Source organism: Jaculus jaculus, chromosome 1 (genome assembly GCF_020740685.1).
Source record: "Jaculus jaculus isolate mJacJac1 chromosome 1, mJacJac1.mat.Y.cur, whole genome shotgun sequence".
NCBI lineage: Eukaryota > Metazoa > Chordata > Mammalia > Rodentia > Dipodidae > Jaculus > Jaculus jaculus.
Window position 1 is genome coordinate 160,437,711 of NC_059102.1, and position 22,212 is coordinate 160,459,922.

The 22,212-nt window shown below is 51.6% G+C and overlaps 1 protein-coding gene across 3 annotated transcripts; it reads left to right on the top strand.

The window, feature by feature from the left end:
- The first annotated feature begins 1,111 nt into the window (after positions 1-1,111).
- Positions 1,112-10,426, top strand: Clcf1 (cardiotrophin like cytokine factor 1). Of its 3 annotated transcripts, none has more exons than XM_004656748.2 (3): positions 1,112-1,159; positions 7,082-7,248; positions 9,048-10,426. In XM_004656748.2, the coding sequence occupies exons 1-3, from the start codon at positions 1,144-1,146 to the stop codon at positions 9,540-9,542; spliced, it is 678 nt and encodes a 225-aa protein (XP_004656805.1). In that variant the 5' UTR covers positions 1,112-1,143; the 3' UTR covers positions 9,543-10,426. The 3 variants fall into 3 exon arrangements, with proteins under 3 accessions (XP_004656805.1, XP_044990974.1, XP_044990967.1); XM_045135039.1 differs by lacking the exon at positions 1,112-1,159 and adding an exon at positions 1,786-1,816; XM_045135032.1 differs by lacking the exon at positions 1,112-1,159 and adding an exon at positions 5,199-5,348.
- The last annotated feature ends 11,786 nt before the right edge of the window (positions 10,427-22,212 follow it).

Genomic DNA, 22,212 nt, shown 5'->3' on the forward strand with positions numbered 1-22,212 from the left:
GGCTTATAGGTTCCCTAGGTCTACACGCAGCAAATCCCAACCCAGGCCTGAGGGGAAGGAGGGAGAGTGCTCACAGCCAAACCACCCCTACCTCACCACCGGAAAAACCAACAACCCAAAACCCCAAAGGGAAGAGGATGCCAAATGCCTCGATGGGGAAGCGTTTCACAAATGGGACGCTCGCTCTCGCTCCTCGGTCCGTGGCCTTGAATCTGCGCATTCTCGCTGAGTCACCCGCGAAGCCTCTAGTGTTGAAACTGGTCTGGTGCCTTGTGCTGATTAATGAATTACAAATCCCCCACCCATGTGCATTCTCCTTGGTCACTGTGAAGAATGAAGAACCTTGTGAACTTGAGGGAGAAGCTGGGCAGTGGGCCCTGGTGCTCTCTTTCTCCCCCTCAGGGGGCATTGTGAGCTGGTTAGTCACCTGCCCCAGCCCCTGAAGCCTTACTTGGTTCTAGCTTTTGGAAGTGGGACAAGCGGCGGGACAATAGGCAAGGGGGGCGGTCAGCCCAGACAAAGGGCAGCAGGAAAAACACCATCACTTGCTTGGAGGCCAGCTTGCTGGCATTTGGGAGAATGTGTCATTGCATCTACTCAATGAGAGGGGGAGGGAAGGTCGAAATGAGGAGGCAGAGGTAGGGTGGGCACAAGAACCCTAAAATGGGCAGGGGCAGGAGGCCGTCGAACCGAGGCCAATGTACTCAGGCCAGCACCGAAGAAGCCCACATCAAGGCCAGCTCCCTCTCCCGGCTCTAAGGAGTCTGCAGACGGACGAAGCCTTTCCTGCCCCCTCCCCCAGGAGGCCCAGGGTGGTACCATCGCAGCCTCGCCTCACCTCACCCCCCCTCAGTGTTGTGAGAGGGAGAGGAGCCCCAGAAGCCCTCCCTTCCCTCCTCCCCCCTCTTCCCCCACCCCGGGGAGGGCTGCTACAATTTGTGGTTACAGCTTTACACGTCAGAAAAAAAAAAGTTTGCAGAATGTCCCACACCGAAAAAAAAAAATGCGAAACCGAGAGAAAAAAACCTGCGAGTGGGCCTGGCGGATGGGATTATTAAAGCTTCGCCGGAGCCGCGGCTCGCCCTCCCACTCCGCCAGCCTCTGGGAGAGGAGCCGCGCCCGGCCGGCCCGGCCCCCAGCCCCATGGACCTCCGAGCAGGTAGGAGCCAGGCGTCCGAGGCCCCGGCCCGCGCTCCAGCCCAGCAGCAGCGAGATTGCGTCCCAACCTCTTCCCCCCCACCCCGGGGAGCCCCACGCCCGGGGCCCGACCCGGGAGCGGGGCTCGGGCCGGGGGAGGCACGGGCTGGGCGCCCTCGAGAGGGGCCGGGCGGGGACGCGGCATTCTTGGAGTCCGCTTGGCGGGGCCAGGAGGTGGCCCGGAGCGCGGCGGGCAGCCTGGACGACCCGTAGACCTGGACGGGCGGCATCCTGGAGCCCCGGCGAGGCGGGGTCCCGGGGAACCCGCAGACCGGGAGCCCCGCGCAAAAGTCGGGGCGAGCAAGTCCGAGGCAAGGAGCGAGGCTGCGGGGGGAAGACGCGGCGCGAGAGGAGGAGGGCCGGAGAAAGGAAGAGGGAGGGAGGCAGAGGGGGAGCCCGAGGCCGGGCCGGCGGGAGGCGAGGGGAGGCCGACACCTCGGGCCGCGCCGCTCTCCCTCCTCGGCCCGCGGGGAGAGGGCGGGCGGGGAGGAGGGCGGAGGGCAGAGCGAGCCTGGCTGGGCCGGGCCGGGCGGGCCGGGTGGCGGGACTCGCGGCTTCATCGCTGCGCGCAGCGCGGCCGGAGCCTCCATGCTGCCCACGACCCGGGATCCGGCGGCAGGTAGGGGCCGGGCAGCGGGCTGCAGCGAGCTCCCCCGGCCCGCAGTGGCCTGGGAGTGATTACTGCGGGGTGGGGGGGGACGGGCGCAGCCCCGCCGGACCCAGCAGAAAAAAGTCCGTCACCGGCCGCCCGGGAGCGGCGCGAGCTGCCGGCAGCGGCCCCTCGTCCCGGCGGCCCGCAGCAGGACTGCAGGGCAGAGTGGACGCGCGGGAGCGGGCAGCGGCCGGACCGAGCCCCGAAGCCCAGCGCCCTGGACCCCGCCCCCGCCCCCGTCGCCGGGAAGGGAGCGACCGGGCGGGAGCGGACGGGGGCGGGGCCGGGGGCGCCGGGGCCACACAAGGGGAAGGCGCCACCGCGGCCTGGAGGGAGCGAGAGGTCACTGCCGAGGAGGTAGGGCCAGCGAGTGGCCACCGTCGCGTAACTCCCGGGGCTGAGCCCCTCGAGCTAGCTCCAAGTCCGCGCGGCCTCGCCAGTCTCCTCTTCCCTGTTTTCCCTACCTTCCTTTCTATCCATTCCACACTGGGCTTCTGAAGCCCTCCCCTAAATTCGTGGTCTCAAAAGACCCCTGGTGTCCTCCAGAGCCCAAGGATGGGAAGGGGCTGCCAGACGAAGAAGCAGAGGCAGGCAGTAGGGACATGGCAAGAGCGATCTGTGCCTTGGAGAGAAGCTAGATGTCAAATGCACCTCTCTGGAACCTGACCCAGGGACACCTCTGGCTTACATAGCCCCTGGCAGACCTCCATCCCTGTCCAGCACACACTGCCCCCTTCCCACAGGACACAGGTTCTTATTCCACTAACAAACTAGATGCAATAGCTGTGGCTGGCCCTAGAGCCACACTTTCAGTCAGGGTAGGAAAAGGCAGAGATGGTAACCACTGTCACCGGGCAGAAGTGTCTGCTGGCTGGAATAATGGATTCTCAGATCCTCATACAGAAGTGTACCATTCACACTTCCGCAGGCCACCTGGGCTACTGATTCCTGACACTTCACATTCCTGCCCACAATCCCACCTGCCTGTTCACACCCTGGCCCCTGTGCTTTCTGAGTCCCTCCCACACCCTCTTGGACACTCTTGACCACAACTCCCTTTCCCACCTCACCCACACATTTGCCGGGACCATTTCCTTCATCTCTTTCCCCTGCTTCTGGCTTCACCCTCATCTCCCTGAGCACACCCAGGGCCCTCTTGCGGTACAGCTGGGCAGCCTCTCAACCAAAGCGCAACTATGGGACTGACTTCACAGGGAAAGGAGCCACTCCGCCCTCTCCTCCTTTCCCTGGGCCTGGTTTCTTCTGCCAAGAGGACAGAAAAGGGGATATTAGAGAGGGGAGCAAGGCGGGGGTGGGGGTGGGTGGGGAGGAAGAAAGAGAGACCCCTGTTTCAGCCGACAGCACCTTTAGCATGCACAGTGAAACCTTCCCATGTAAGTCTATCACTAGATGTGCTCATGGCAAGCTAGGTGTATTGCCTTCCAGTCCCGTGTCCCCACTCATGCTGTCACTTCTCTGCAGTCTAGGGGCAAAGGAATCAGGAAGAGGTAAAAGGGAAAGAAGGAAAAAAGGATAGAGAGGAGAGGACAGACAACCCAGAGGAAAGCTGGATTTCTGTGGCCCTTTTTCTGCAAAACTCCGGGATCTTGCTTCACTGTGTACACCCCACCTCCTAGGCCACTTCCCCCAGCTCCCATCAACAGACTCCTCCAAAGTCACCCAGATGCTGGTCCTGGTCTGGACTGAGGGCAAGGCATTTCCTTCTGGTTCCCATATTTAGCCTAGACTACAGCTACTTCTAGACCCAACATTTAGGGCTTACAGCTGTTAGCCCTTAGTCCCAGGTGCAGAGTCTCCTCTGAGCGACCTTGGACATCTGCGCCGCCTAGCCCCCCACCCTTATTAAGCATGGTCAGCCTGTGGGGATAGGCCAGGGCTGAGTAGCAGCTGGCTAAAGGCATGTACACAGACATGCCTTCCTGTGCAGCGTGTCAGGGTGGCCCTGTGCTTGCGTGGGCTAAGGCAGTGTGTGTTCATGAGGGGGGCCTCAGTTCCCAGGACCCAGGGATCTGGATAGAATTAGGGGCTGGCCGGGATGGGGGGCCAGGGTGGGGGGTGGGGGGGGCTGCAGCAGGAAACGTGAGCTGCACTCATTAGCTTCTCACGTGCTCAGCCGGATTTATAAACACAAGGAAGAAGACGGGATGTAAACAATCAGCGGGCAGCAGCCAGAGGCAGAGCTGGGCCCTGCGGGCTAGGGGCCAGGGCTGGGGGAGGGGGAGGGGGACTGGGACAAGGCCTGATGGCAGGATCCACCTGCATAGCATGAGCTGGAGAGGAGTGGTTGAGGGCTACAGCAAGCCCACCACACATTTTCCCTCCTGGGATGCTGAGAGCTGAGCCCTAAGATGCACTGCATGAGCTGCACTAGACTTTAGCACCCACACTGGGCTCAGGTGTCCTCTACCCAGGCCTTCCTACTTTGCTACCTAAGATACAGCCACATCTTGTCCAACATGGAAACTGCTGGAGAGGACAGAGCCCTGTCTTTCCACCTGCCCTCAATGATTTCTGAGACCTCTTGCCTCCTTGTGTTTCTCCCCAGGGTCTGGTCAGTAGACTCTTTCTGCTCTCCTCTGTCCCTCCACTCCACAGCCTTCAGTGACATAGTTACCTCAGAACTCAAAAATTCCTGGAAACACGGGCCTTGTCTGGTTAATTTCATGAGCCATTTTTTTTCTGCCCAGATGACTTAGTGCTTGTTTATCCAATGGCTCCCCCCCTCACCCCACTGTCCCTGAGCTGGTCTCCCCAGGGATGTCCCACAGGCCCCAGGAGAGGAGAAGGAAACTAGCCATGGGCTGGGCTTCTTACGACTTCTCCAGCAGCCTAGTCACAAGACTGTAGCTGACAGGGCTACCCCAGGCAGGGTGGGGAACAAAGGCCAGCAAAGCCTCCAATTTCTGCTTCAGCAGGACCTTGGCATTGCCACTAACTTCTAGCAAGGCCTTACTGCACCCTGAACGTTACCTCCAGGCTAGAAGGGCTGCTTCTCCCCTCATCAGGTACACAGTCTCCAAAACTAACCCTGAGTAGTACCTACAAGATCCTGAAGGGGTCCCAAACATATCCCCAAGCTGAGGTCAGCCCAGGGCTTGGTTGGGGGGGGGGTGTCTGGACTTGTCCTGGGATGTGATGATGGGTAATAGAAAGAAACAGGCTAGAGGAAGAGATGGAAAGGATGGAAGGAGCGTTCAGGAAGGAAACCACAGGCTGTGGACAGGAGAGAAAGAGAGAAAGTGAAGCTTGTTTGCACAGGGCACAGTTAAGTGTCTGACCCTGCTATCTGTCTGAAAATACATCTGTCTCTCTCTCTCCTCTCTCCTTTCTCTCTCTTCCTTCCTTTAAGCCAAGAGCTCTTCACAGATGATTCGCCACTCCCACACTCAACCTGCAAAGCCAGCCACTGAAGCATCTGATAGAGCCCATACTGAATACTTGGGCCACATCAGAAGTCCCCAGCTATCTCCTGTACTCTGTAAGAGACATTTTATAGCATCCTAGATACTCTAAAGTCTCAGCACTTTGATGAGGCCTCTGCTTGCCTTACCAGGTCTATGGTCTCCTAACCCTAATCTAGTCTTCATTCATTGTTTTTTTTTTTAATTTAAAATGTTTTTTTATTTTATTTTTTTGAGAGAGATGCATACGGCACCTTGTACATCTGGCTTATGTGGGTAGTGGGGAATTGAACCTGGGTCCTTAGGCTTAGCAGGCCAAGTGCCTTAACTGCTAAGCCATTCAGCCCTTTATTCTTTCTTAACTCCAAACCCTATCCTGATTCTGAGTAGTCAGTTTGTTAAGCCTATCTGCTTGTTTCTAAGTAAGAAACATGTCATTATAGAAAAAATTGGAAGTATAAAATATAAGGTAGAGAAAAGAAACCACTTGACTTCATACCTATCCAAGCTTAAAACCCAAACTAGCCCTACTCTTTGTGACATGCCAGGCATTGTCCCATCTGCCATGTAAATCAACAAATTCACAAACCTTAGCCCCAGTTAACCTTCTTCCTGCCCAAACCTAACCACATCCCCCTCAGGACTCAAACCTCAACCACACTCAATCATCCAAATCCCAAGGTTAAACCAATCAGAAACATCCTTAAATCTAACCTAGCCCAATGCCAAATATATCTCTATCCTAGCCCAAACATGTATTAACTTGCACTTTGGACATCATCTACAAGCTCAGAAAAGTATGCCTGCCTATGGCCCTCCTTCTAGCAACCACCTTTGGTATTCTGGGATGTCCATAGCCTCCAGCGTCTTCTGCTGACCAGCCTGACTCCTCAAATGTCTTTGCCCTTGGTGTCCTTCCTCCAGCACACCAGATAACAATGGGGCACACCTTGGCGGTGCCCAGTGGTGCAGGCCTGTAATCTCAGGATCAAATGTTCAAGGCCAGCCTCAGCCACTTAGAGAGATCATGTCTCAAAAAATAAAAAGGGCTGGTGATGTAGTTCAATGCTAGAGCACTTGCCTGCATGCACTAGGCCCTGGATTCAATTCCCAGTACCACTCTACACAAAAGAAAGGGGCAGATCTCTGCGCTGCCACATGAGTGGGAATTCTCTAGGGGGAAATACTATATCTCCTTCAATCTAACCCTATTCTACCTTTCCCACACCCAGGAACTTTATCCTAGAGTACAACTGCCACTGACTCCACAAGCTATCTTGAGCCCTTTAGCCTGACTCTAGTCATCCAACCCTACCTTTCCCTCCCATGGCTACAGTCTCTCTCCACCTGTCCTGCAGAGCTGACTGCTCACAGCTTGCCAGGGCTGATATGTGACATTTCTTACCCCTCTGTTCTCTTCAAGCTGCATTGGGACTTGGAGAAGAGGCTGGGGCACAACTGGAACTCCAGAATACTCATGCAAAGTCCCTAAGGAAGCCTGGCCTGCCCCCCCCCCCACACACACAGACTTTGGCACGTATGACACATACACCAAAGACTTTTCCAGCTGACAGATGTATTCATCTATCTACTGATAGACACATTGCCAGCCAGTGTCTCAGCCTTATATACGTCTCCTCATATTTTTGGACCAGGAGTGTTTCCCCCCTTCCCTTTCACCTCCCATCTAGTCATTAACTCTCACCCCCGTCCTATCCCAGGTGGGGATAGACACTTGAGGGGCTGGCTGCCAGCTGTTTCCCCACTTGGAAGGACCCTCCCTTATATGTTTTACCTATGCTGTCCACAGGGGATTCGTGGGGGATGTTAGCCTGCCTGTGCACGGTGCTCTGGCACCTTCCTGCAGTGCCAGCTCTCAATCGCACAGGAGACCCAGGGCCTGGACCCTCCATCCAAAAAACCTATGACCTCACCCGTTACCTGGAGCACCAACTCCGCAGCTTAGCTGGGACCTACGTGAGTATTCAGCTTATTCTGTGGTGCTGGGTAAAGAGGGAGCAGAAAAGTTGGGGGAAAGAGAGAGCCCATGATGACTTGGTGAATGATGGGGTGACGAGGGGTCCTTTGGTTCCAAGCATTCACCCTGTCTGCCCTATCTCCTGTCCTTCCCTCTTAGGTGCCCCCCCCAATCCCCATCCTGGCCCCAGGACTAGGCATGTGGGCAGGCCTCGCACCCGCCTTGGCCCATTGCCCTACTGGCTGCCAGCCCAGCAGCCTGCCTCCCCCTGGGGGCCGGGGAAGTCTCCTCTGTTTACACCGTGTTGTGGTGTCTCTTGCACGGGTGGGGCTGGGTGGGGATGGAGGGGCCCCACCTTCCATGCCTATGTTCCAGCTCGCCTCTGCCCCCAGACCTGGGGCCCTGCTGCTCTGGACCCACGGGCCTCCCTCTGTCTGCCTCTCCCATCCTGGCCGGGCCTCCTAGGGGGGCTTCAAAGAATCCAGGCCAGTCATGGCAGGGGGTTCAGTGTACAGGAGGGTGGTTATACCATACGGATTTGAGGGGACTCCAAAGGTGTTGAGAGAGCCCAGGAGAGAAGGAAGGAAGAGCCTGAGGACCATGGGGAACTGGCCCCCTCTTCCCGTGTTCCTTTTTCACATCCCAGACCCTACTCTGGAGCCAGGGAAGGAAAAGGGAGGAGGGTGGCGGGGGAGCTGGCTCCAGCCCCAGGATACACCGAGGAAATTAGTTTGTCTCTGTGCTTGTCAGCGTGTGAACCTCCCCTTGGGCCCTTGCCTATCCCAGGCCTCGCCCCTCTTCTCTTTCCCTCCCAGTTATACATCTCCTACATCCCCTTCCCTGGGCCCCAGGCTGTTCCCTTGAGGGTTGGCAAGGGCTTTGCCCTCTTCCCTATACTATACTGCCTTCCATACTCATCCTCCTATCCCCTCTTAAGACTGCCTCAGTTTCTTCCTTCTACAGCCATGCTCCCAGCAGCTGAACCCTCTTCCCTGGGGTGTTGGTGAGTACTCTTCTGTTCCCTATCCCTAGTGCTAGATGGACTGGGCATGTCAAAGAGGAGCTCTGATGCCAATAGGCTGCTCTGCCTTTGACACTGGCTCTCCTCTGTCTAGTTTCCCTGTGCGGAAAACCTTTACTTGACTCTGCTACCCCCTCTAATTCCCGACCCTTTTTCTCTTAACTTCCTCTGCCAAATTTCTTGAAGGAGTGGTCTACACCCTCTGCCTCCACTTCCTCTCCACCCACTCACTCCTTAACCCCCTGCAATCTGGCTTCCAGGCTACTGGCAACAGTCTCTCCCAGGTCGTCAGGCATCTCCTCGCCAAAGCCGACAGCATTTTCTGCCGGCTTACTCTCCTGCTCTGCAGCTGCGCTGCGGAGCACTGCTGCCTCTTGAGCTCCTCTTCCTTGGCCTCCGCACTCTCCAGGGCCACCTCTACCTCTCCAGCCTGACCTCGTGGTCCTTCCTCCTCTCTGCCCTGCCCTGCCCTGCCCTGGGGTAGGCTTTCTCTGCCCAGCCAATCAGCGCATCCTTCTTGAGCGGCTCCTGCGTGGTTTTCTCTGTCTACACTTCTCATAGGAGAACTCATCACCCTCACTGCTTCAACTGTCACCTCCATGCAAATGACATCCTTACTGGAGGAACTAGGGGAGGCCTGTGGACAGAGAGGCATACCATGGAGGCAGGGCCAGTGTAGGGAACCTGAGCACTAGAAGCATTGGGAGCAGGTATCTTCCTGGTGGCAAGCTGGCTGCTCTGCCCTCCTCCTTCTCCATCGCCCTCTCCTTTTCACAGCTGAACTACTTGGGGCCCCCTTTCAACGAGCCTGACTTCAACCCTCCTCGGCTGGGGGCAGACACTCTGCCCCGGGCCACTGTCAACTTGGAAGTGTGGCAAAGCCTCAATGACAAACTACGGCTGACCCAGAACTATGAGGCCTATAGCCACCTCCTGTGTTACTTGCGTGCCCTCAACCGTCAGGCTGCCACAGCTGAGCTACGGCGCAGCTTGGCCCATTTCTGCACCAGCCTCCAGGGCCTGCTGGGCAGCATCGCAGGCGTCATGGCAGCTCTGGGCTACCCACTGCCCCAGCCTCTGCCAGGGACTGAGTTGACCTGGGCCCCTGGCCCTGCCCACAGCGACTTCCTCCAGAAGATGGATGACTTCTGGCTGCTGAAGGAGCTGCAGACCTGGCTGTGGCGTTCGGCCAAGGACTTCAACCGGCTTAAGAAGAAGATGCAACCTCCAGCAGCTGCAGTCACCCTGCACCTGGAGGCCCATGGCTTCTGATCTCTAACCCTCACCCCAAATCCCATCACCTGTGCTCCAATTCTGGGAGCAGGTTCCTGAATGCCAACACCTATTGAGCCGGGAGACAGTGAGAGCTCTGGCCCTCCATGATCTTGACTGAAGGTGTGGTCAGAGCACCCTGTCCCCTGCCTAGTTCCCAGAGTCCCATGGGTCTGGGGAAAAGATGCAGTGAGTGCCATCCCATTTCCACAGTAACACTTTAAAGGAGTGGAATGGCTTGAGTGAGTGCAAGGGTTCTCCCCACCTCCTGCTTCCTGCCCACCACCTGCCAGTGCCCACCTAGTTCCTCATGTGGCACTTGCAGAAGCATTCCTGGAGGGCACCAGGTGAGCACTACCATATCATGTGCCTTTCTGGGATAAAGAAAGCCCTCAGCTGCCCCCCTTTCCTTGGATGGGTGATGTTCCCCTACCCCGATAACTCTACATGTCCAGTTCAGGAGACAAACATGGCGATCACATCAGTGAATCTAAACTAGAAGAGTGAGATGAAAAGTGGATGGGGTGGGGTCTACATTAGACATGGTCTAGAAACCAGAAGAGGTAATACTGAAAGAGAGGTGCAGGGGCAGACCAGACCCAGCAGTCACCAAGGTAATTAGTGGCGTTTGGTGGCAAACCAAAGCCATGTTGAGTATCAGGACCTTGCCTCAGATTTTCTTGCCGGCATCGCGGTGCCTCCTCTCTACCCCTTTTTCTGGGGTATCTGTGGTTGCCTGGGCTGGGGAGGGCAGCCACAGCCACAGGGCTTCCTGAAAGTTTACATTGCAGTAGCATTGTGGGGTGAGGGGGCTAGTTGCCCCAGGCCCTATCCCTAGCCCCACCCACTCATGACTCTAAGTTTGTTGTATTAATATTTATTTATTTGGAGATATTATTTATTAGATTATATTTATTGCAGAATTTCTATTCTTGTATTAACAAATAAAATGCTTTCCCCAGAACTTGGTCTCTTTGCCAAGCCCCCTTCCTGGGGCACACTGGTGGTAGTCCTGCCCTGACTCCCACTGTCTCTTTACCCCATGGAGGCGCACAGCTAGAGGAAGAGGCTCTTCTTATCCACCCTGGGGCAAAACACAATCTCATAAAGGCTTGGTCCTCCCAGACAGCTGTGCGTGTTACATGTTATCTGCCAGCCTTCCTTATCCTGGACTGTGACAGACCTTGAATTTCTCCTCTTTTTAACCCAGTGAGCAGAAATGTGCATCTGCTCTTCTAGGGCTCTTCTGAAGGAGTCACCCCTGGGCATTCAGTCTCGAGCTTCTTCAGGGCTCCTGTTAGTGGCTGCCTGCTGGGGCCCTCACCTCAAACACTCTTCCTTTCCTGTGTGCAGTGGACTGGGGCCAAGTCACTATTCTCAGCTATGGCTCTGTTCCTTTGCCTCCAATGTGTGACAGTGTATTTAGGAAAAGAGAACTCCTATTGGACTGCAAGATGGATGCTATTTGAGGGATGACCTGAGCTTAAATCCCACTTTAGAGTCTGTTAGCTGGATGACCTTAAGCTTTCAAGTCTCTGGTTTCCCCATCTATAAAATGGGGGTAATTAAATATCCTTCCATGATTGTTGAAAAGGGTAATGGAAACAATAAAGGTAAGATACTCAGCTGTAACAACAATCAGCTGCAACAACAATAATTATATTAACTACAGATTGCTTGGGAATTCCTCTTTGGTGACACTCCACTTAAGAGCTACTGGGTAAATTCATGGGTTAACTGCTCCCGGGTAATCCAAGGATATTTTACGAGGGCCTCCTGGAGACAATGCCTTAAAGCAAGGAAGTAATAAATGATGACAATGTCAGTCAACGGATATTTTAAAGACCTAATTTGCCTGCCTGTCACTGTGCTGACTGGTGTAAGGAGGCCAAAGGAAGTCTCAGACCAAACTTGGCTCCTGCCTTTATGCAACTTGCAGTCTACTTGGGAAGGAAAATCAGCTGCCCTGAAATAAGGTCCGGAAGCACATACGTGGGATGTTGAGGACAGGGGTATGTGTACGTGCCTCTAGAAAAGAGCGAGGAGAGGCATAGAAGCTACTGACCTGCTTCTAGCCTAGCCAACTTCTATGGGATGTCCTAGAGTTACCTGCCTCTAGTAGTAGAACATGTCCCACTTCCATGGGGCCAGACACCTGCACAGACACCCACACAGTTCTGCCCACTGCCTCACAAGACAGACAGGAGAGCGGCATGGGGCCCTCTCCACGTGCAAGCAAAATATGTCTTGGCCTGTGATGTGCAAAATACCAAGCAAGACACTGTGCTGAAAACATAAGAAAGGTGGGGTGCTGCCCGTACGGAGTTTGTGCAGTACCACATGGTGAGTTTCTTGGAGACAGTCTCTGAGTACTCCTCTCCATTCTTTTTTCTTTTACTTTTCCCTTTCTCCTTTCCTCTCCCTTTCTTCCTTTTTATTTTCTTTTCTCTTTTCATCCTTTTTCTTGGCTTTCAAAAATACTTTATTTGAGCTGGGTGTGGTGGCACACACCTTTAATCCCAGCACTCGGGAGGCAGAAGTAGGAGGATCATCATGAGTTCAAGGCCACCCTGAGACTACAGAGTGAGTTCCAGGTCAGCTTGAGCGAGAGTGAAACCCTACCCCAAAAAGCCAAAAAAAAAAAAAGAAAAGAAAAGAAAAAAGAAAAACCTTTGCCATACACAGTGGCAAACTCCTTTAATCCCAGCACTTAGAAGGCAGAGGTAAGAGGATTGCTGCAGGCTGGAGAGATGGTTTAGTGGTTAAGGTACTTGCCTGAGAAGCCTAAGGACCCATGTTCAATTTCTCAGTGTCCACATAAGTCAGATCCACAGGTGGCTCCTGAGTCTGGAGTTTGTAGCGGCTAATGTGCCCATTCTCATTCATATCCTCTCTCTCTCTCTCTCTCTCTCTCTCTCTCTCTCTCTCTCTCGATAAAATATTTTAATTTAATTTAATTTATTTGAGAGAGAGGCATACAGAAAGAAAAAGAGAGAGAATGGGCACACCAGGGCCTCCAGCCACTGCAAAGAAACTAAACACACCACCTTGTGCATCTGGCTTATGTGGGTCCTGGGGATTTGAACCCAGGTCCTTTGGCTTTGCAGGCAAGCACCTTAACTGCTAAGCCATCTCTCCAGCCCAAAAAGTATATTTTTTAAAGTATGAGGATTGCTTGCAGCCAGCCTGAGACTGCATAGTGAATTTCAGACCAGTATGGGCTAGAGTGAGACCCTACCTTGGGAAAAAAAAAAAAATAAAACTTTATTTAGGGCTGGGGAGATGGCTTAGTGGTTAACACACTTCCCTGAAATCCTAACCACCCAGGTTTGATTCCCCAGTACCCACGTAAAAAGCCAGATGCACAAAGTGACACGTGTTTGGAGTTTGTTTGCAGCAGCTGGAGGCCCTGGCATGCCCATTCCCTGTTTGTCTCTATCTCTTTCTGCTTGCAAATAAATATATACAAAATTTTTTAAAATTTATTTATTTGAGAGAGATAAAGAATGGGCATGCCAGAGCCTCCAGCCATACTAAACGGACTTGAGACACATGCACCACCTTGTGCATCTAGCCTACATGGGTACCTGGGAATCGAACGTGGATCCTTTGGCTTTGCAGGCATGTGCCTTAACCTCTAAGCAATCATCTCTCCAGCCCAGTAGAAGGTTTTTTTAAAAAAAAATTTTTTTGTTCTTTATTTTTATTTATTTATTTGAGAGTGACAGACAGAGAAAGAGACAGAGAGAGAGAGAGAGAGAGAGAGAGAGAGAGAGAGAAAATGGGCACGCCAGGGCTTGCAGCCACTGCAAATTAACTCCAGATGTGTGCAGCCCCCTGTGCATCTGGCTAATGTAGGTCCTGGGGAATTGAGCTTCGAACCAGGGTCCTTAGGCTTTACAGGCAAGCACTTAACCGCTAGGCCATTTCTCCAGCCCCAGTAGAAGTTTTTTAAACTTTATTTGGGGCTGGAGAGATTGCTCAGTGGTTAAGACACTTACCTACAAAGGCTAAGGACCTGGCTTTGATTCCCTAGTACCTATATAAAGCCAGATGCACAAGGTGGCACATGCATCTGGTGTTCATTTGGAGTGGTGAGAGGCCTATATATGTATATGTTTAGTTAGTTAGTTAGTTTTTCAAGATAGGGTCTCACTCTAGCTCAGATTGACCTGGAATTCACTATGTAGTCTCAGGATGGCCTCAGACTCACAGCAATCCTCCTACCTCAGCCTCCCAAGTGCTGGGAGGCACCAAACCCAGCATAAATAATATTTTTAAAAATATTTTTTTAATTTTCATTTTTTATTTGTGTATTACAGAGAAGAGGAGAGAGAGGGAGAGAGAAGGAGAATGGGTATGCTAGGGCTCTAGCCACTGCAAACGAACTCCAGATACATGTGCCACCATGGGTATCTGGCTTATGTGGGACCTGGATAATCGAAACTGGGTCCTTAGGCTTCACAGGCATGCACCTAACCACTAAGCCATCTCTCTAGCCCATAAATAATATTTAAAAACTACTTTATTTGTGTATATGTGTGCATGTCACAGTCTCCTGCCACTGCAAAGGAACAACAGATGGTTGTTGTTGCAGTCAGGTTCACATTGCTGGCGGAAAGCACTGTACCAAGAACAGCTTGTGGGAAAAAGGGTTTATTTTGACTTACAGACTCAGAGGAAGCTCCATAATGACAGAGGAAAACGATGGACATCATTTTCTGGCCAACATCAGGTGGCCAACAGCAACAAGAGAGAGTGTCAAACACCGACCAGGGGAAACTGGCTATAATACCCATAAGCCCACCTCCAACAATACACTGCCTCCAGGAGGTGTTAATTCCCAAATCTCCATCAGCTGGGAACCTAGCATTCAGGACACCTAAGTTTTTTGGGGGACACCTGAATCAAACCACCACAGTTGTGTTACTTTTTTTAAAAAATATTTTTTATTTATTATTTTATTATATTATTATTGGGTTTTTTTAAGGTAGGGTCTCAGTCTAGCTCAGGCTGACCTGGAATTCTCTATAGAGTCTCAGGGTGGCCTCGAACTCACGGTGATCCTCCTACCTCTGCCTCCCGAGTGCTGGGATTAAAGGCGTGTGCCACCACGCCGGGCCTATTATTGGTTTTTTGAGGTAGGGTCTCACTCTAGCTCAGGCTGACCTGGAATTCACTATGTAGTCTCAGGGTAGCCTTGAACTCATGGCGATTCTCCTACCTCTGCCTCCTGAGTGCTGAGATTAAAGGCGTGCACCACCATGCCCAGCTTAAAGATTTATTTATTTTTATTTATTTATTAGAGAGAGAGATAGAGAATGGGCATGCCAGGGCCTCTAGCCACTGCAAATGAACTCCAGATACATGCACCATCATGTACATCTGGCTTATATTGGACCTGGAGAATCGAACCTGGGTCATTAGGTTTTGCAGGCATGCACCTTAACTGCTAAGCTAACTCTCCAGCCCAGTTGTGTGGCTTTTTGTGTCTAGCTTCACATGGGTGCTGGGGAATTGAACTTATACTAGCAGGCTTTGCAAGAAAGCACCTTTAATTGCTGAGCAATCTCTCCAGCTTTTCATTTACTTTGTTTTGTTGGTGGTGGTGGCTGTTTGTTTGAGGTAGGGTCTCGCTCTAGCCCAGGCTTACCTGGAATTCACTGGTAGTTTCAGGGTGGCCTTGAACTTGGCAGTCCTCCTACCTCTGCCTCCCAAGTGCTGGGATTAAAGGCATGCACCACCACACCTGGATATTTTACTTTATTTTATTTTTTTGAGGCAAGCCCAACAGACTGGCCTTTTTTCTTTTCTTTTCCTTTTTTATGAGAGAAAGTGAAAGCAAGAGAGAGAATTGGTGCACCAGGGCCTCCAGCCACTGTAATTGAACTCCAGATGCATGCCTCACCTTGTGCGCAAGTGCAACCTTGCACATTTGCCACCTTGTGCATCTGGCTTACGTGGGATCTGGGGAGTCGAACATGGGCCCTTGGGCTTTGCAGGCAAGTGCCTTAACCACTAAGCCATCTCTCCAGTCCTGTTTGTTGTGGGGCTTTTTTTTTTTTTGTATTTTATTTTTATTTATTTATTTGTGAGAGAGAGGCAGATAAAGAAAGAATGGGCATGCCAGGGCTTCCTACTGCAGCAAATGAACTCAAGATACATGTGCCTCCTTGTGCATCTGGCTTACATGGGACCTGGGGCATTGAACCTGAGTCCTTTGGCTTTGCAGGTTAAGTGCCTTAACTGCTAAGCCATCTCTCCAGCCCTATTTGTTGTTTTTTAAAGTAGTATCTGACATCACTTCTCAGCCTTTTGGCTAAGATCAAGTGTAAAATAGTGTATCACTCTAGTCTACTCTGGCTTTGAACTTTCAGTTCTACTGCCTCCAGTTCCAGAGTATAGGGTATATCACCATGCCCAGCTCTTATCTCTACCCCAGCTCCCAGACTCTAACCTAAAGGGGTTTTAATAGCATCTTCCATTAGAGTATGAAACAGAACAATCTATAAAAAGGAGTAAGAGCACCTCCCACAGATATCAACATACAAGACAGGATTTGCTTAAGTATAGGAAGAGTCAGGCAAAGTGCTATGGAGGTCTAGAAAGTTAGAACTGCCTTTTGGGAGGAAGTGGAAACTGAAGCAACTGCTATATTTACAGTGTTTGGCACACAGCAAGTGCTCAATGGCCACCTTTTAAAAAAAAAATTTTTTTAATTTATTCGACAGAGAAAGAGGGGGAGAGACAGAATGGGCGTGCCAGGACCTCCAGCCACTGGAAACTCCAGATACGTGTACCCTCTTGTGCATCTGGCTAACATGGGTTCTGGGGAATTGAACCTGGGTCCTTTGGCTTCGCAGGCAAACGCCTTAACCACTCCAGTCCCCAACAATGGCCACCTTTTGCATAAATGTATTAGTGGGATTTATCATCATTCGTAGAGACCAGCAGGAAGATTTGGAATAGATGGAGATGGGATGAATATGCGTACATGAGGGCGCACAGCACTTTCAGGGCTGACTCCCAGACTTCTCAGCTGGGCATTCTGACAGCATTTTAACATAAGGCCTGGCACACTAAGGTCCTTGGTAATTTGGTTTAACTTGATTTAAAGACTGTTCAATACAAAAACATTTTGGAAACTAAGAGAATTTGAAGGTGATAACTGATAGCAGTCTCAGATGTGCCAGCAGAACCAAGAGAATGCAGGGGGGAAAAATCTACTAGCCTGGGCAGTTAGGATGCCACAGAAATTTTTTGTTGTTGCTGTTTGCTTTTATTTTTGGAGACTGTCTCACGATGCAGGCCAGCAGGCCCCACATTTAGTGGCCCTGCTTTAGCTACCTGAGTGCTGGGGTTACAGCTTGTACTACCATGTGCAGCCCACAGACCTTTTGAGAAAACAGGTGAGAGGAAGACATCAAATTGTGAGGGAAGAAGGATACAGTAGGAAGATGCCAAAAGGAATAAGTATCTTCTTAGAGACTGATGGCAAAGGGACAGGATCAAGGAAGGCTTTTTTGTTTGTTTTGGGGTTAGTTTTAAATAGATCTAAACATGTTATTGTTGAGTGTGGAGGTGGTGGCAAGAAAAGGATGGAGAGGTTTGGGGAGAATCAGAAAAGGATTTTTAGGCAGCCACAAGGAAGAACCAGGTGATCTCAGTGCACACGTCTTTGTCATGTACCCATTCAGCATAGATCATGGCAATTCCTGCCAGGCTAGAGATGAGGGTGGGAGGCAGAATAACTATAGGGCATTTTCCAAGCCTGAGGACTGGCAAGGCAGAAATGGCAGAGAATCAAGAAGTGAGCCAGGGGCTGGATAAATGGCTTAGTGGTTAAGCGCTTGCCTGTGAAGCCTAAGGAACCCGGTTCGAGGCTCGGTTCCCCAGGTCCCACGTTAGCCAGATGCACAAGGGGGCACACGCGTCTGGAGTTCGTTTGCAGTGGCTAGAAGCCCTGGCGCGCCCATTCTCTCTCTCTCCCTCTACCTGTCTTTCTCTCTCTCTCTGTCGCTCTCAAATAAATAAATAAATAAAAATATTAAAAAAAAAAAGAAGTGAGCCAGGTATAGTGGGTATAGTGGCACACACCTTTAATCCCAACACTTGGGAACTTGGGGGGCAGAGATAGGAGGATTGCCATGAGTTTGAGGCCATCTGATACTACATATTAAATTTCAGGTCAGCCTGAACTAAGTGAGACCCTACCCAAAAAACAAAAACAAACAAACAAAAAGTGAGAGACCCTAGGACGCTAGAAACTGGATTATTAAATACCTGTGAGCAGAAGGTTAAAACAGAAGTTGGGAATGGACAGAAGTAAGTGCCTCACCTGGAGAGGGCTGGGATTCTCTCCTATCAAGTACAGTAAGCTGAGGGGGTGGGTCTGGACACAGATGAGAATAGCCTCAGAGAAGACACTAGAGCTTGAGGGATTTTGTTTACTTGTTTATTATTTGAGTCATATATCACAGGTTGGCTTTGAATTTGCTATATAGCTGAGGCTGGCCTTGAACTCCTGATGTTCCTGTTTCTACTCCCAAGTTACTGGAACTACAGATGTGTACCACAGTACTCAGCTCAGAACTTGAGCTCCTAAATCCCTCTGTCTAATAGTTCCCAATCACAGTGACAGGTTACAAGCCCTTTTTTTGGGTTTCGGCACCATATCCCACAAAGCCTCTTGTGGAAATGCCCGTATCACAGGACAGATAGCTTCTGTTTTACTAGAGCAGGTTATCTGTGTTTTTTGCATATCTGGCATTGGTTCTCTATCCACAGATTCTTTGAGAGATTTGATGAGTTCTCTTTGGTTATCTATGTTATACCCCTTAAGTACATCCTTAGAGTCAGAAACCAGTCAGAAGTCAACATACAAATCAAGACTACCTGGGGCCTTGCAGTGTTACAGGGATAGGGGCATTATCTCCACAAGTCCAATGTTCTTAAGAAAGCCAGAGGAGGGAGGCTCTCCTCTTGCCATCTCCAAAGAGCACAAGAGCATTAGAAACCTCATTGGCACCTTCGATGTTTAGAAATGCACTGCTTGAGAAAGTGGACACAAGATGAAGAACTGTCACTTTAGAGAGTTGGCAACTTCTTGGACAGTAGGATTAGGCATTGAGAAGCTCAGGGTGGAGGTGGCAAGTTATCGCACCTTGCCAGAGACTGAAACAACATTAAGGACTCAGCAGCAAGGGAATTCAAACACCCATTTTACTTGTGCGCGCACACACACCCACACAACATAGCTACAGCCATCCTAAATGGGGAAGGCCCTCTGTTCCCCTTAGCCTAGAGCACTTACTGTAGAGTGACTCAGGCCTGGCCCTGTACTCGGATGTAAGCTCCCCCTTCTCTAGAGCCACAAATATTTCTGCCTTTGTCTCTTCAATTCTCCAGTTCCCAGCAGGGAACAAAGTTCTTGTTATTGGGGTGATGGGGAGGACAGTGAGGGAATAATTGTGTGAAAGCTCTTGAGTGGTGGCACTCGCCTTTAATCCTAGCACTCAGGAGGCAGAAGTAGGTGGATCACTGTGAGTTCGAGGCCAACCTGAGACTACATAGTGAATTCCAGGTCAGACTGGGCAGCCCTTTTTGGCTAGTTCAGAGGTCACCTTGAGGCTACTTCCCAACTTGCTCTGACTCAAGATCAGGCTGTTAGGGATCAGCTAGCTATGGCCTCTTCCTGGCTGGACAAAGTCTGACACCTGGTGGCCAAGGTGAGGAATGACCAGAAGGGTGCTTTTTCAGATCTCCCCAGAATCTCTCTAGAGACTGTGACCAAGGTGAAGGGGATATGAGGAGAGCTGGTGTGGAAGGTGATAGAAGCAGGGAAGAGACATCACAGACACAGGTGAGCTTTCCCTTTTCCCCAGGCTCCTTCCCTTTAAGCCATGAGGTCCAGAATCTACCAAGGTGAGAAGTACTCTGGGAGGGTAGAGGGACTAGGAGGAGCATCTGAAGGAATGTAGCCTGTGGAGCAAGAAATGGGGCCCAGGACATATGAAAAATAAAGGAGGGGGTTATTATCTAGCTGTCCAGATCTCCTTATCTGGCCCGATTTCCAGCTCAGGGTAAGTAGCAGAGCCTGAAGACTTGAAGAAGGAGGGTCCTAGGAAGAGAAAAGGAGAGATATATCCCATATAGAACAGCCCATTGAGCCCCAGGCAGCTGCTCCCCGTCTTCTGCCTGCCCCTGATCCTATCTTTTCAGCTTTACCCTGGATCCTCACAAACCCCATCTCAACTTAGGGTTAGGAAACGGATCCTCGGGGTGTGTGTGTGTAGTGCTAAGCAGTCCCCAACCCAATCCTGTCACACTTTCTGAGCTAGGCCAGGCCTAACCTCCCTTCCCCTGGAAGAGTCAGCAATGGGTTTCAGTCCTCAGAAAGGGGCTGGACATTTGTCTTAGTTGTCTGGTCTCCTCAGGACTTTGGGTTTGACACTGAAGCAAGGCCTTGTATGTTCCCAAGGTGCAAAGGTAACTCCTGCTAGTCCTATCATCAGCTTCTGGATGTCAGGGCTAACACAAGAAACTTATGCCTAGGCTTCAGGACACTTTTCATAGGCGATAGAATGAAGCCTCTCACTCAGACCCCTGGCTGTGTCTACAAACCCAACTGTAGTTAGACAGATGGGCCCAGGAAGCTGCCTGAGTAGGCAAAGGGATCTACATAGGAAGGGAATAGGAGGTGTATGAGATTAGGGAGGAAAGGAGGCAAACACTCAAGTATGGAAGTCCAAGGACTTGCCAGTGTACCTTAGAACAGATGCCAAGTGGGGAAAGGATGCCAGCAGGTCAGGGATAGGTCCAGGGTTGTCTGACTGGAAGAGATCATGCTGCTGGGAAAAGTATCCTCAAGCCAGGCCAGAAGGCCAGTCCTAGGACTGCTGCACTTGGGCTGAACCTTCTGGCTTTCTTTTAGGGAGCTGGAGGTAGCTAAAGCCAGTGGGAGACATCTTCTGGATTGGGTAGGAGAAGCTAGGTGGAGAAGTTGACTGGTCCTGAGCCAAGCAAAACTGGGAGCACCCAGCAGGGATGGCCCAGCCGGCATTCAGAGCTGATCAGGGCGCCAGGGGTTGCCAAAGGAGAGAAAGGAATAGGCCCAGACGGCAATGGGAGCTGCTGTGGCCGCCCAACGGCACACCCCATTTCACGCTCCCTGGGTGGTGGCAGGCCCCACGGCTATCAGCTTTCAGGGGTGGGAGGGATCAGGAATGAGGGGTCTGCCCCACCCATGGTTCCCTGCTCCCTAAGGGTTTTGTGGACTCAGGAAGTGAGTGCCACACACCTTTGGGAACAGCCCCAGAGCCCCTTGTTGAGGCCCACCAGAGAGGGGTGGTCAATTTTACTCAATGCTTGACTGGACCCAACACCCATGCTCTTTTTTACCTGGTGGAGAATTTTCTCTGCACCCCTCCCCAACTTGGTAGCACCCCTTCCCCCTGGATATAGGCCCCACTCTGTCTAGGAGGTTGAGGAAGGGATTAGACCAAGCCCATCCCAAACATGAGGCAGGAAAGGGCCTTCCAGCTCTGTGCAGTGTGCTCTCAGCTCCCTCCTCAAGGAAAGTGATGAGGACAGCCAGGCAGGAGAGCCCTTCCCCCAGAGACCCAGCCTTCCCCTTTCTAGCGGGCTGCTCTCCAGGTCGGTATTCTCATCTGTACCAGGAGCCCAGCCCTCCTTCTAAGTTTGACCCCTGAGCAGTAGGGAATGAGGAAGGCAAAGGCCACCAAGCAGGCATCATCAGTCCTTGCACCCCTGGAAGGAAGAACCGGATGGGATCTCCAGAGGGCGATTAGTGCTGGGCCAGTCCCAGTGCTGGTTCCCAGACTCCCACTGGCCAGCACTTTCACTTGCTGCCAGGAAGTTGGTGAGGGGGAGGCGGTAGTGAGGGTGAGTCAGTGATGACAGGAGCCCCAGGGACAAAGGTCATGGGTGGAGAATTGAGAGACACTGTTTACTGCAGTTTACCTCCTCTAGGAGGCCTTCTTCCAATGCTGATCATCTTTGCCTTGGTTTAAGGATAGCTTACTCTCCCTTTCACTCTGTTAATAAGCACAGTCTAGCATTGACAACTGTCCATCCCCTCTGCCCTGCAAGCCTGTGAACTCCTGGGACACAGAGAGGCTCCATTACACAATGCCCGTTACTAAATGACAGTGATCATAATTAATCTACAGTTTCTACTTTCAAAATCTTTTGATGTCTATTTTGAGTTAATGTGTGGGAAAATGCTTAGAACAGTACTTGGCACATGGTAAATATGAGCTGGGTTTATTGATATTTTTGCTCATAAGCCCATTATATGAGAAACACTGAATATTCTATCAATGAAAGGCTGAAGATCCATGCACACTGAGTGCATCTAGATTTCTGCTAGGGCTTCTTGTTGGGTATGGAATCTTCCTGAGTAGCAGAACAGTCAGAGGCAGACTGTGGGACTGAAGGAGAGCAAATGAGGGACCCACCTTCCTGTACTGAGTGAACAGTGTCTTTGAGGGTAGACTGTAAGAAAGGACCCTTCTGAATCCTTGGGCTTTTCCAGTCAGGTCTCCCAGACCAGCAAGGGTGGGGTGGGAGAAGGGAAGAGGACTGGATTAGTCCAAACTCTTTTGGACCTCCAGATTTGCCCCCACAGTGTTCTGGGGCCAATGGGCAG